The sequence below is a fragment of the Malaclemys terrapin genome, chromosome 5 (genome assembly GCF_027887155.1).
Source record: "Malaclemys terrapin pileata isolate rMalTer1 chromosome 5, rMalTer1.hap1, whole genome shotgun sequence".
In the NCBI taxonomy this organism is placed as follows: domain Eukaryota; kingdom Metazoa; phylum Chordata; order Testudines; family Emydidae; genus Malaclemys; species Malaclemys terrapin.
This window is the reverse complement of record NC_071509.1, coordinates 108,359,309-108,373,160: the sequence shown is the minus strand read 5'-3', so window position 1 is coordinate 108,373,160 and position 13,852 is coordinate 108,359,309. Positions and strand designations below refer to the sequence as shown.

At 49.9% G+C, this 13,852-nt stretch overlaps 1 protein-coding gene across 6 annotated transcripts in view; it reads right to left on the bottom strand.

The window, feature by feature from the left end:
* RAP1GDS1 (Rap1 GTPase-GDP dissociation stimulator 1) overlaps positions 1–13,852 on the bottom strand; it is a 166,008-nt gene that overhangs the window by 14,807 nt on the left and 137,349 nt on the right. For all 6 annotated transcript variants that reach the window (XM_054029475.1, XM_054029477.1, XM_054029476.1 and 3 more), the window contains 3 exons: positions 1,711–1,854; positions 1,303–1,434; positions 639–773 (listed from right to left, as the gene is read on the bottom strand). In XM_054029475.1, coding sequence (XP_053885450.1) covers positions 639–773; positions 1,303–1,434; positions 1,711–1,854 — 411 coding nt within the window. The remainder of the gene's footprint in view (positions 1–638; positions 774–1,302; positions 1,435–1,710; positions 1,855–13,852) is intronic.

Sequence of the window (13,852 nt, the reverse complement as noted above, 5' to 3'; positions counted from 1 at the left end):
TGGCTTTTATGTGAATATTCATGTTTTATGTTCAGGCAATCAAAAATTGATACAAATGATTAAAAATGACAATATTTAGGACTTGGATGGCCCATTACCTTCAAAGATTGTTACAAACATTAACTAATCCTAATGGATCAAATGTCCTGATAGGCCTTCTCTAATGCTAACATCTGTGGGGGAAAAAAAGCTCTGAGAAATTACAGCAAGATATGGTATATCAGAAAAGTGAGCAGTTCTCTTTGCGAAGATGGAAATCCTAGGTAGGATCCCTTATTAGCCTGAGAGAGCCCCAAATGATGCAGAACAGTTGCAGTGCCAAGGGAAGTGACACTGAGGTCTCCACATATTGCAGAGCCAGGCAGCACAGCAGCTCTCTCTCTGGGAGTACAGGGTGGATGTGTTGCGGGACGACAGTGGCAGAAACATAAGCAGTGGGTCTGTGACCTACACAAAACTGCTGGCCACCAACCCCCCCAAAAGATGTAGAAGTGGCTGTGGCCTAGCTGCACAGATGCTCGCTGGCCTGCCTCCAGGTTGGCTGGGGACAATGTCATCCCCCACATTGTTTTCCCCTGGGCTTTGCACTGGGAGCCAGAATTCACCCTGAGAGATCAGCAGTGCGACGTAAGCCTTACCAGGAATAGCCAAGTTTCTGAGTGCACTCAGTGCTGCATGCTGCACCGTTACATTTCCATCTTCCACATGTCTGTCTAGTAGATCCATCAGCTTTTGAACTATCCCATTATCCACCATATGGATGCAGTTTCCATCTGCACAAGACAAGATGAGTCACTTGTATGCTCACAATAAATCTTAATATGCATACAAGAGCTTCTCAGTACAAAAGTTTCATTTCCCCCTCTTCCAAATTTTACAATTCAGGTAAAGCGTCTGACCACCAGGGTCAACTTCAATTACAGGAACAATTATGCATTTACAGTAAAGGAATGGGAAATAGAGCAGAAGGTAAAAATTGAAAACTCCAATAGCATGATACAAATATATATCTGAAAAATGCTGCTTGAGGTAGGAGTTTCTAGAGTTGAGAAATTCCTCAAAAAGGGATAATGATTCTTTAGTAATGTGTCTGAATGAATCATCAATGTAGAAAAAAACAGAATTCTAAAAGCAGGGTTAACCTCTTTCAGAAACCCAGCAAAGGTGTGCAAAACTACCAATGCTATCATAAACCAAACTAAAAAATCCCACCACAACCCAGGCTTGATTCATAGCTATCCAGAAAGAGCACATTAAAAGGGTTCAAACAGGCAAACATAAGCTGTTACAGCATATTCTTACCATTTCTTGCAAAATTTGCAATAGCCAGTGCTCCTGCAAGCTGCAACTGATGGTTATTGGAAGGAATCCATGAAAGCACCCTTTGGAAGACGCTGCCTTTTCCTCCTTCAAATAACTTTTGCATGGATTCATCTGGAGGCAAAAAGTGTAGAAAATCAACACTCAAAAGAAATGTTAGTTCAAATTCTTCCCTGTGTTATATTTGTGTAACTCTATTGACTTCACTAGAATTACTCTAGATTTACAGCGGTGTAAGAGTACAAAATCTGGTCCACTGAATAACTAGCTAGCAAGTCCTTAAAATAATTTTTAAAATGTGTTTTATATACTAAAAGTAAAATTAAGCTGTAAAATGTGACATAGGTATCCTCTGCTGCTTTGCAAAATATACTAAGATACTGTACTCACCTCCGAGTAGTAGTAAAACCATAAGATCAGAGGCTGTTTTAAGTTCAGCTATGTCATCCTCTTTGTCACTGTCTACAGTCTTCTGGACAATCTCAAGTAGACACTCGACCAGGCCCGCTTCAACCAGCTGCAGTTTAATGATATCTAAAAAATATCACAAACACAATAGTCATGATTGTGATAGAAGTATGGTATCTATCATACACACGCACACACAGTAGCTATATTGCGCAAATAGGGAGTAAGGGGAGCAGACTTTCAATACTTTAGTGTCTGCCTCAGCAACAGTAAAAATAATTTGATCTTGAAAGGACTAAACACTGTAGATTTATTTTCTTGTTTCAAGTTACATTAATTGACAGAGCAAAATTCTGTTTTTGTTGCATCAGAAAGACTCTACTGATGCCAAATTAGTGGAACTCTCATAACTGAGAGTAGAGCTGGGATATCAGTGTCCAAAAGCATTTTCTGCTCTGCCTTATAGATAGACTATAATGTTGCCTCCCGTATTCTCAATAACATGATAATTTGTAAGAGAGAAAAATATAAAGTGCTTTAAAAAAGACTGAATTCATCTGGGGATTTGAAAAACACTTGAAAAGCCATGGCAGATGCCTCTTGCATTTCATACCATCCACAGACAAATACTGAATGATAAATAAGACAATTAAAGCAATGTAATGTAAATAACTTGTGGCCACACACGAAAAGATTTATTTGTTTCGATGTGGTCCACCAGCTGTATTTTCAAGGGATCTTGCTCTGCAAGACATCATCATATCTTTCTCTAGCAATCATCTACTATTCTGTTCTACGATTAGTTAATATTTGTGTTATAGTTACACCCAAAGGCCAGGCTGTTGTGCCAGGCACTTTATAACACTGCAGTCTGTCCCTGCCCCCAAGCATTTACTATTGTAAAGGCTAGATGTGTGGCTTTTAGGCACAGTTCTGAGTAAAGGGTGGTGTCTACATTGCACCAGTAGGCTTTGTGACTTGGAGACCCGCCTGCTTTACAGCTGTGCCCCATGTTCTTCCTTGCACTCCAGGGGGCAGTAGTTTGCCACCAGACAATACCACCAGGTCAGCTCAGCTCTGGCTAGCTAATACGGAAGAAAGAACCAAGGTTTCACCTGCTTCCTGTGGGTGGGGAATTAGTAGGCATGCAGCTCACTCCTATGTGCCCAGACCCAAGGTCTGAGCAGACCATGCAGGAGTGTAAGGGGAGTTCTTACTCCCTTGTTCGGGCGCAGAGTCCAAGGCACAATCTCTCTCTGTGAAAAGAGCTTGGAAGATATTTAAAAATTCTGAAGACGTCCTGACTAACAAGGAAGGGAAGAGACTCAGTAAACTGTAGCTTTCTGAATGTCCTCCAGGAAAAGTGAGGAAGCTGGCAGTCCTGCTCATTCCACTCTCCTCAGCTCACGTCTTACACTCACGTATGGTGCACTGCATACAGCGTAAGTAAGCTCTTTGGGGCAGCACCTAGCACAGTCGGATCCTGGTCTATGATTGGGGCTCCTAGATGCTATTGCAATACAAATAATAAATGTTTATTATTAAAATGTACTGTCATCCCTTCCATAGCTAGGCACAACAGAGTGAGCTGTGGTTAAACCTCTTACTTCGGAATTTGCCTGCTTTTGCCTCTGTGTCAGGACCCAGGGCTATGTGTGGGGATGTCTGCAGAAGAAGGAATCCCACCAGGCTACTTCTCCAGATTCAGGGTTGCAGTGCCCCAGCACTGTGACTGCCTTCACCCCTTAACAGCAGCTATACTTGGCCCAGCAGATCTATGTAGTCACAGATCCACCAGCTCGGCTGTTGCTTGGCTTGCCCTCAAATCACCTCACCACACTGGCCCTGGAGCCCCCTTGGAACTGCACTCCATGCAATCCCCTGTGGAGGATCCTTGCACGCTGACCTCCCACCTCAGGGGGCAGAATCACAGAATATCAGGGTTGGAAGGGACCTCAGGAGGTCATCTAGTCCAACCCCCTGTTCAAAGCAGGACCAATCCCCAACTAAATCATCCCAGCCAGGCCTTTGTCAAGCCTGACCTTAAAAACCTCTAAGGAAGGAGATTCCATCCCCTCCCTAGGTAACCCATTCCAGTGCTTCACCAGCCTCCTAGTGAAAAAGTTTTTCCTAACTTAAACCTCCCCCACTGCAACTTGAGACAATTGCTCCTTGTTCTATCATCTGGTACCACTGAAAACAGTCTAGATCAGAGGTCGGCAACCTTTCAGAAGTGGTGTGCCAAGTCTTCATTTATTCACTCTAATTTAAGGTTTCACGTGCCAGTAATACATTTTAACATTTTTAGAAGGTCTCTTTCTATAAGTCTATAATATATAACTAAACTATTGTTGTATGTAAAGTAAATAAGGTTTTTAAAATGTTTAAGAAGCTTCATTTAAAATTAAATTAAAATGCAGAGCACCCCAGACCGGTGGCCAGGACCCAGGCAGTCTGAGTGCCACTGAAAATCAGCTCACATGCCGCCTTCGGTACGTGTGCCATAGGTTGCCTACCCCTGGTCTAGATCCATCCTCCTTGGAACCCCCTTTCAGGTAGTTGAAAGAAGATATAAAATCCCCCTTCATTCTTCTCTTCTGCAGACTAAATAATCCCAGTTCCCTCAGCCTTTCCTCATAAGTCATGTGCTCCAGCCCCCTAATCATTTTTGTTACCCTCTGCTGGACTCTCCAATTTTTCCACATCCTTCTTGTAGTGTGGGGCCCAAAATTGGACACAGTACTCCAGATGAGGCCTCACCAATGCCGAATAGAAGGGAATGATCACATCCCTCGATCTGCTGGCAGTGCTCCTACTTATACAGCCCAAGATGCCGTTAGCCTTCTTGGCAACAAGGGCACACTGTTGACTCATATCCAGCTTTTCATCAACTGTAACCCCTAGGTCCCTTTCTGCAGAACTGCTACCTAGCCACTTGGTCCCTAGTCTGTAGCAGTGCATGGGATTCTTCCGTCCTAAGTGTAGTACTCTGCACTTGTCCTTGTTGAATCACATAGGTTGTGCTGCATTAGGCTTCCCATGGGCCTTGGATAGCAAGTTTCAGTGCTAAAATAATTTCAGAACAAAATGTGATGGTCTGTTCTTGTCTTTCACATGCAGAAACCCCACTGACTTCAATGGGAGTGGTGTGTGTGTGTGTGTGTGTGTATATATATATATATATATATATATATATATATGTATATATAATATATAAAAACCCTGGGTCAAATCCTGGCTCCACTGTAGTCAATGGCAAAACTCTCATTGACTTCGGTGGAGCCACGATTTTGCCTATTACATCTAAGGGTATTTGATTGCAGCAAGAGCAGGGCCAAGGCCAACTTCCGGTTGTTGAAATGGGAGGGAATTTTGTTCCTTGCTCATGGATAATCAGAAATTACTAGGCTGAATTCTGCTCTCTTATTGAAATCAATGAGGATCAACAGCGAGGAAGGATGATCTTGTTAAGGCAATCCATTGTTAAGGCATTGAAGTGGGATTTGGGGTCTGCTCCTAGCTCTACAAGTCTTCCTTATGTGACCTTGGGGAAGTCAGTCACTCTCCATTCCCATGGGTAAAACAGGGGTAAAAGTACTTTCCTGTCTCACAAGTGATGTGAAGATATTTCAGTTAGTGTTTGTGTGGTGCTCAGCAAATACAGTCATTGGTGCCATAGGAAAGTCTGAAAATTAATAAATAAATAATTGAGATCACTGGAGTTACACCAAGGATGAGCTTAGCTCATTGTTTTATATCTTTTTTAAAGCTCTGGGAATTTTGGAGGTTGCTTTTCATAAGATTTGGAAATGGACTGTGGCATGGGGGGGTGACAGGAGCTGCCAGCTTCACCTATCTTGAAGAATCAGTGGTCTGACTCTCCCCATGTGGTGCTTCTATTTCAGTCACTAGGTTTTGCTGCATGAATGAAAATTCAATGTTTCTGTCAGAGCTACTGACCTTCGCGTGAACTTATGTGACAGGCCCAGAAATGTTCAGCTGGGAGTGTTTTAAATAGGTACTTTTGTACTGAGCTACGTTAAAAAGTAGGGCGTTTCCGTGGAGACAGAATACTAGGTTGCAGGTGTGTTGTGATTAGAATTGGAAACCACTGCACAGGGCCTTTCAATAAATGGATTAACTGCATGTACTTCATTTAAATGTTTCAACTCGCTGACGTACTATTCAGCGCCACATTTAGATGTGGCTAAGCAATACAAGGATGGCAGACTCACTGTTGTGACAGACATCAGCGTGTCTTGAATTAGCAGTGAGGGGCATAAATGCTTAGCATACTACCTCCTAACATGCATGAAGGGATGTTATTTTCAACAGCACAGAGTCTGCTCTGTCTTACTGTGACTGCAAAACACTGCCTTCGAACAAACACTAAAGTATCTGAATTACAAATATCAATTATGAAAATAGCAGACCAAATTCTGCTGTCAGACTGAAAAAGGCAAAAACATTTTTTCAACCATACATTGTAACAAAAGACAGTCTCTGGCAAAAATGCACAGTTTTTAATGTTTGTAAAATAAAGACCCAAATTTTGCTTTGATTTACATCCTGTTAAACCCACTAGTAAACAGGGTGGCACAGGCTGTAATCTGGGGAAAAAGTTGTCCCCAAACATGGAAAAGAGCATAGGATTCTCTTAAGATTTGTTTCCTTTCAAAAAAAAGGTGTGCGCGGGCATAAATTTGGCACTCATGAATAGTAGCACTGGCTAGCGGCGTGTACTGAGTGATCCTCCAAGTACAGATCTGCCTCACAGCTCGGTCCTGACCTACTCAACCTGATACTTCATCCCTAGGCTCCACTCAAGCATCCATGTTAAATCATACAAATTTGCTGAATCTTCCTAGGGATGCAGGCATGTTCAGAAGGGAGTAAACTGATCCTGAACAACAATTTTGCATTTACAACCAAAACAGAATTTGAACTCGAGTCTCCTGAGACTAATGCATTAACATAACGAATATTAACTACTATGGGGAAGGAACGCAAGCCAAACTAGGAAAACAACAAGTTCAAGAATATTTAGATAAATCAGATGTATTCAAGTCGGCACAGTCTGATGAAATGCACCCTAGGGAACTTAAGGAACTGGCTGAAGCAATCTCAGAACTGTTTGTTAGCGATTCTCTTTTAGAACTCCCGGAGGATGGATGAGATGCCAGGGGAGTGAAGAAGGGCAAACACCATACCCATCTTTAAAAAAGGGACAAAAGAAGACCCCAGGAATTATAGACTAGTCAGCTTAATTTTGATACCTGAAAAGATACTGGAACAAGTTACAACAAAGAGTCTGGTGGCACCTTAAAGACTAACAGATTTATTTGGGCATAAGCTTTCGTGAGTAAAAACCTCATTTCTTCAGATGCATCCGAAGAAGTGAGGTTTTTACTCACGAAAGCTTATGCCCAAATAAATCTGTTAGTCTTTAAGGTGCCACCAGACTCTTTGTTGTTTTTGTAGATACAGACTAACACGGCTACCCCCTGATACTTGGAACAAGTTACTAAGCAATCAATTTGTAAGCATCTAGAGGATAATAGGTGCTAATAAATAATAGCCAATGTGGATTTATACAGAACAATTTTTGCCAAACCTAATTTTTTTCAACAGGGTTACTGGCCTACTGGATGGGGGAGTTGTAGACGTGATATATCTTGAGTTCAGTAAAGTTTTTGACACAAATAGGTGTGACGGAGCAGGGAGCAGGGCAGATTTGACCTGGGAATGTTGCAGGGGGGTTGCAGTGGGGATGTGGGACTTCCCTTGAAGGAAGCTACCTGAGCTGTAACCTGAGCCAGGAACGGGGGTGGGGAGAATTAACACCTTCTGCCCGGGAGACTGAACAAAGGAGAGGAGCAGCAGGAGGAGGGGAGTTTAGTTTCGGTTGGGGCTGGGTGGTGCAACGCAGGGAACCCCAGGCTGGGGTCTAAGCTCCCTGAACCTCCCCGAGGGACCTAATTGAGGGGGGGTCTGGTCGTACCTACACGCTCTGCTTGAGACTGTGTTCCTGTCCTTAAGTAAACCTTCTGCTTTACTGGCTGGCTGAGAGTCGCAGTGAATCTCGGGAAGAGGGGTGCAGGGCCCTAACTCCCCCACAATCCGCAACAACTGGTGGCAGCGGCGGGATCTACTGCACCCCGTGGACGGCGCTTCCTGCAGTAAGTGACTGGGGAGCAGTAAAACGAAGGGGGATTGACGGGGACCAGGCGCGCTGAAGAGTGAGAGAGAGACGGTTATTACCCCTGGGAGTGTGTGACCAGCGAGAAGGACTTTTGCAGTAACAGGGTCCCCCGGGGGGATCGCAGCGAGTGGTCCCAGGGGCGGAGGAGTCTGCAGCTCGACCCTGGCAGAGAGGTGGTGACCTCGAGAAGGGCTGGCACACTAGGGGGCCCCCTGGGAACTGTGGGGAGCTGTGAGCACACAGGCCGGTGAGTGGCCAGCAGGAAGATGTATGCCAAGCGGCTTAAGAGCGACCTGGTGGAGCTGTGCAAGCAGAGGCGGCTGCGCATTGGGAGGCTCACCAAAGAACAGCTCATTGCCCAGCTGGAGGCGGAAGATCGCGCGAATGAACTGATCCCTGTGTCTCAGGGAAGCAGCCTGGCAAATGCAGCGCAGGCACCAGTGTCTGTCCCAGCTGGGAGTGGTCAGCCGGCTGCTGAGGGCTTCCCGAGACCCCTCCTTCCTATGCCTAGGGGAAGGGTGGGGAGGAGCCCAGCAAATACCGAAGGCGCCGTGACCCCCCCGGCCAGCAGGGGGTCCCCCCGGCGAAGCTCGCCGGCCAGCAGAGGATCCTCCCGGCGACGTTCGGCATCCGGGGAGCGGAATTGGCTGGAATGGGAGAAAGAGCTAAAACTGAGGGAGCTGGAGGATCGTGAACAACAGAGACAGCATGAAGAGAGACAGCGTCAGCATGAACGGGAGGAGAAAGAGAGACAGCATCAGCGTGAACGGGAGGAGAAAGAGAGACAGCATCAGCGTGAACGGGAGGAGAAAGAGAGACAGCATCAGCGTGAAGAGAGACAACGTCAGCAGGAACGGGAGGAGAATGAGAGACAGCGTCAGCATGACCTGGAACTGGCGAGATTGAAGGGCAGCGAACCCCCGGCTGCGGTGAGTGAGGGGGGACCCAGGACTGCACGGAGCTTTGATAAGTGCATCATGGCCCCATACAAGGAGGGGGAGGACATAGATGACTTCCTGGAGGCCTTTGAGACGGCCTGCGAGCTGCACCGGGTGGATCCCGCGGACAGACTCCGGGTCCTTACCCCCTTACTGGACCCCAAATCCGTGGCATTGTACCGCCAACTGGGAGAGGCAGAGAAAGGGGACTACGAACTATTCAAAAAGGTCCTGCTACGGGAGTTTGGGCTGACTCCTGAGATGTACCGGGAAAGGTTCCGGAGTCAAGATAAAACCCCTGAGATCTCATATCTGCAACTAGCCGTCCGCATGGAAAGATACGCCAGCAAGTGGGCTGGTGGGGCCCAGACGAAGGAGGACCTGATTAAACTGCTGGTACTGGAGCAACTGTATGAGCGGTGCCCATCCGACCTGAGGCTGTGGTTGGTGGACAGAAAGCCAGAGAACCCGCGACACGCCGGGCAGCTGGCTGATGAGTTTGTAAAGAGCCGGTCAGGGGGTGGCAGGGAGGAGCCCCAAAGGAACAGGCCCGCCGCGATGCAGAGAGAGAGTCACCCTGGGACCTCCCAAAGGGGGAATATGGGGAACCCCCTCCCACGGGGAAGGCCCAGCATCAGGGACAACCGACCGGCTCGAGGGGACCCACGGGACCTGAGCTGCTATTACTGCGGCCGAAGAGGCCACGTTCGGGCCCAGTGCCCCAAGCTCAAGGACAGACTGAGCAGACCGAACCCGCACCGGGTTAACTTGGTAGAGGCCCAGACGGACGAGGGGCAGGCTTCCCACGCAAGAGGGGCTGGCAGCTTATCAACTGCTCAAGAGAGAGAAGGGCCCCCGGCCAGCTTCTCTGGGGGGCCAGATGCTCCGGATTCAAAGTTCTCCGTTTACAGGGTTGGCGCGGGGCTGTCCCTGCGGAGCGAGTGCCTTGTTCCCCTGGAGGTGGATGGAAAGAAAGTTTATGGATACTGGGACACGGGCGCAGAGGTGACACTGGCCCGGCCCGAGGTGGTGGCCCCAGATCGGGTGGTGCCCAACACCTTCCTGACCCTGACCGGGGTGGGCGGGACCCCATTCAAGGTTCCCGTAGCGAGGGTACACCTGAAATGGGGGGCCAAGGAGGGCCCCAAGGACGTGGGAGTGCACCACCATTTGCCCATTGAGGTGTTGATGGGGGGGGACCTAGAGGACTGGCCAAGCAGCCCCCAGACCGCCTTAGTCGTGACCCGTAGCCAGAGCCGGCGAGGGGCACTACGCCCTGACCTTGGGAAGGATGTCCCACCGGAGGCACCGAACCCTTCCCGGGTGGGGAGGGAACACCCAAGGACAGGCCGCGGGGTGGCTGGGGCTTCCGACCCAGCCGACGAGAGGGAGCAGGTCCCCATCCCTTCCCCAGCCGCCGAGTTCCAGGCCGAGTTGCAGAAGGACCCCTCCCTGCGGAAGCTAAGGGGCCTGGCTGACCTCAGTGTGGTACAGACCATGAGGAGAGGATGCAAGGAGAGGTTCCTGTGGGAGAAGGGGTTCCTGTACCGAGAGTGGGCTCCCCCGGGGGAAGTGGAGTCGTGGGGGATCAGGAGGCAGCTGGTGGTTCCCCAGAAGTTTCGCCACAAGCTACTGTACCTGGCCCATGACATCCCTCTCGCAGGGCACCAGGGGATCCGGCGCACCAGGCAGAGGCTGCTACAGGACTTTTACTGGCCCGGGGTCTTCACCAACGTCCGGCAGTACTGCCGATCCTGTGACCCCTGCCAGAGGGTGGGGAAGGCCCGGGACAAGGGGAAGGCAGCATTGAGACCTTTGCCCATCATAGAGGAGCCTTTCCAGAAGGTGGCCATGGACATAGTGGGACCTCTCAGCAAGACGACCCGGTCTGGGAAGAAATACATCCTGGTGGTGGTCGATTTCGCCACCCGCTACCCCGAGGCAGTGCCCTTATCGTCCATTGAAGCAGACACTGTGGCGGATGCGCTGCTGACCATTTTCAGCCGAGTGGGGTTCCCCAAGGAAGTCTTGACGGACCAAGGGTCCAACTTCATGTCGGCCCTACTCCGGTGCTTGTGGGAGAGATGTGGGGTCCGGCACAACTGGGCCTCAGCATATCACCCCCAATCCAACGGGCTGGTGGAGAGGTTCAATGGGACGCTAAAAATGATGCTGAAAACATTTATGAATCAGCACCCGCAGGACTGGGACAAGTACTTACCTCACCTGCTGTTTGCGTACAGGGAGGTACCCCAGGAGTCTACCGGGTTTTCGCCTTTCGAACTGCTATATGGAAGGCGGGTAAGGGGGCCCCTGGACCTGATGAGAGACGAATGGGAGGGGAAGGCCACTCCTGACGGAGAGTCGGTGGTGGAGTATGTCCTGACCTTCCGGGAACGACTTGCCGAGCTCATGGGCCTGGCCAGGGAGAATCTGGCCAGAGCCCAGAGGAAGCAGAAGGTCTGGTATGACCGCACAGCACGGGCCCGCGCCTTCGGGGATCAGGTGATGGTCCTCATCCCCGTGAGGAAAAACAAACTCCAGGCCGCCTGGGAAGGGCCCTTCAAGGTTGTCAAGCAACTAAACGAGGTAAACTATGTGGTGGAGCTGTCGAACCGGGCACACCACCACCGGGTGTACCATGTGAATATGATGAAGCCATATTATGACAGGGGGAATATGGTGTTGGCCGTGTGTGGACAGTGGGAGGGGCAGGGAGATGACCCTTTAGTAGATCTATTCCCTGGGACAAGAGTTGGCTTCCCCCTGGAAGCAATTCCCCTCTCTGATCGGCTAACCCCTGCCCAGCGAGCTGAGATCGGAGGGGTGCTGCATCTGTACCAGCAGCTGTTTTCCAACCAGCCTGGACGCACTAATCTGACTGTCCACCGGGTGCAGACAGGATCGCACCCGCCTATAAAATGCTCCCCCTTCCGAGCCACAGGGAAAACTGCTCAGGACCTGGAAAGAGAGGTCAATGACATGCTGGCTTTGGGGGTGATCCAGCCGTCTTCCAGCCCTTGGGCCTCGCCGGTGGTGCTGGTCCCCAAAAAGGACGGGTCGATCCGGTTCTGTGTGGACTATCGGAAGCTCAATGCCATCACTGTAGCCGATGCCTACCCCATGCCCAGGCCGGACGAGCTCCTAGACAAGCTGGGAGGTGCTCGGTACCTTACCACCATGGATCTTACAAAGGGCTATTGGCAAGTGCCGCTGGATGCAGATGCCAGGCTGAAATCGGCCTTTGTCACCCCTCTGGGGCTCTATGAGTTCCTGACCCTGCCCTTCGGCCTCAAGGGAGCGCCGGCCACCTTCCAGCGCCTGGTGGATCAGCTACTGAGGGGGATGGAGAGTTTTGCCGTGGCGTATATCGATGACATCTGTGTCTTTAGCCAGACCTGGGAGGACCACATATCCCAGGTTAGACAAGTGCTGGACCGACTCCAGAAGGCTGGGCTGACCGTAAAACCGGAGAAGTGCAAGGTGGGGATGGCTGAGGTATCCTACCTAGGCCACCGGGTGGGAAGCGGCTGCCTAAAGCCGGAACCAGCCAAAGTGGAGGTGATCAGAGACTGGCCCGCTCCTCAAACCAAAAAGCAGGTCCAAGCCTTTATTGGGATGGCAGGGTACTATCGGAGGTTCGTGCCCCACTTTAGCGCCATAGCCGCCCCCATCACTGAGCTGTGCAAGAAGGGGAAGCCAGACAAAGTGGTCTGGACCGAGGAGTGCCAGGAGGCTCTCCGGGCGCTGAAGGAGGCTCTGGTCAGTGGCCCAGTTCTGGCAAACCCAGACTTTGACAAGCCCTTTAGGGTGTTCACTGACGCCTCAGACACAGGACTGGGGGCGGTGTTAATGCAGGAGGATGAAAAGGGGGAGAGACACCCCATCGTGTACCTGAGCAAGAAGTTGCTACCCCGGGAGCAGAACTACGCGGCCATCGAGAAGGAATGCCTGGCCATGGTGTGGGCCCTCAAGAAACTAGAGCCATATCTCTTTGGGCGTCACTTCACCGTGCACACCGACCACTCTCCCCTGACCTGGCTGCACCAGATGAAAGGAGCCAACGCCAAGCTCCTGAGGTGGAGCCTGCTCCTGCAGGATTATGACATGGACGTGGTCCATGTGAAGGGACGTGACAACCTGATAGCGGACGCGTTGTCCCGGAGAGGGAGCCCTGAACTTCCCCAGGTCACTGGTCAGAGTGACCCCGCTCAGTCCAGTCTCGAAGGGGGGAGAGATGTGACGGAGCAGGGAGCAGGGCAGATTTGACCTGGGAATGTTGCAGGGGGGTTGCAGTGGGGATATGGGACTTCCCTTGAAGGAAGCTACCTGAGCTGTAACCTGAGCCAGGAACGGGGGTGGGGAGAATTAACACCTTCTGCCCAGGAGACTGAACAAAGGAGAGGAGGAGGGGAGTTTAGTTTCGGTTGGGGCTGGGTGGTGCAACGCAGGGAACCCCAGGCTGGGGTCTAAGCTCCCTGAACCTCCCCGAGGGACCTAATTGAGGGGGGGTCTGGTCGTACCTACACGCTCTGCTTGAGACTGTGTTCCTGTCCTTAAATAAACCTTCTGCTTTACTGGCTGGCTGAGTCTCGCAGTGAATCTCGGGAAGAGGGGTGCAGGGCCCTAACTCCCCCACAATCCGCAACAATAGGTGATTTCCTTTTTTTTCTTTAAAAAAAAATCTGACATTTTGGTCAAATTTATTATGAAATTTTTCTTGTATAGGGATATTAAATCGTACAGCCAAAGATCAGGGCAGCCCATGAGATATAAAGTCAGGAAATGGGTGTTTGGCGGTGTAATAGTTTAATCATAGAAAGCATAAAAATGTAGGGCTGCAAAAGACCTTTGAGAGATTATCTAGCCCAGTCCCCTGCGCTGAGGCAGGACCAAGTGTACCCAGACTGTCCCTGGCAGGTGTTTGTTTAACCTGTGCTTAAAACCTCCAATGATGGATTCCACAACCTCCCTGGGAAGCCTA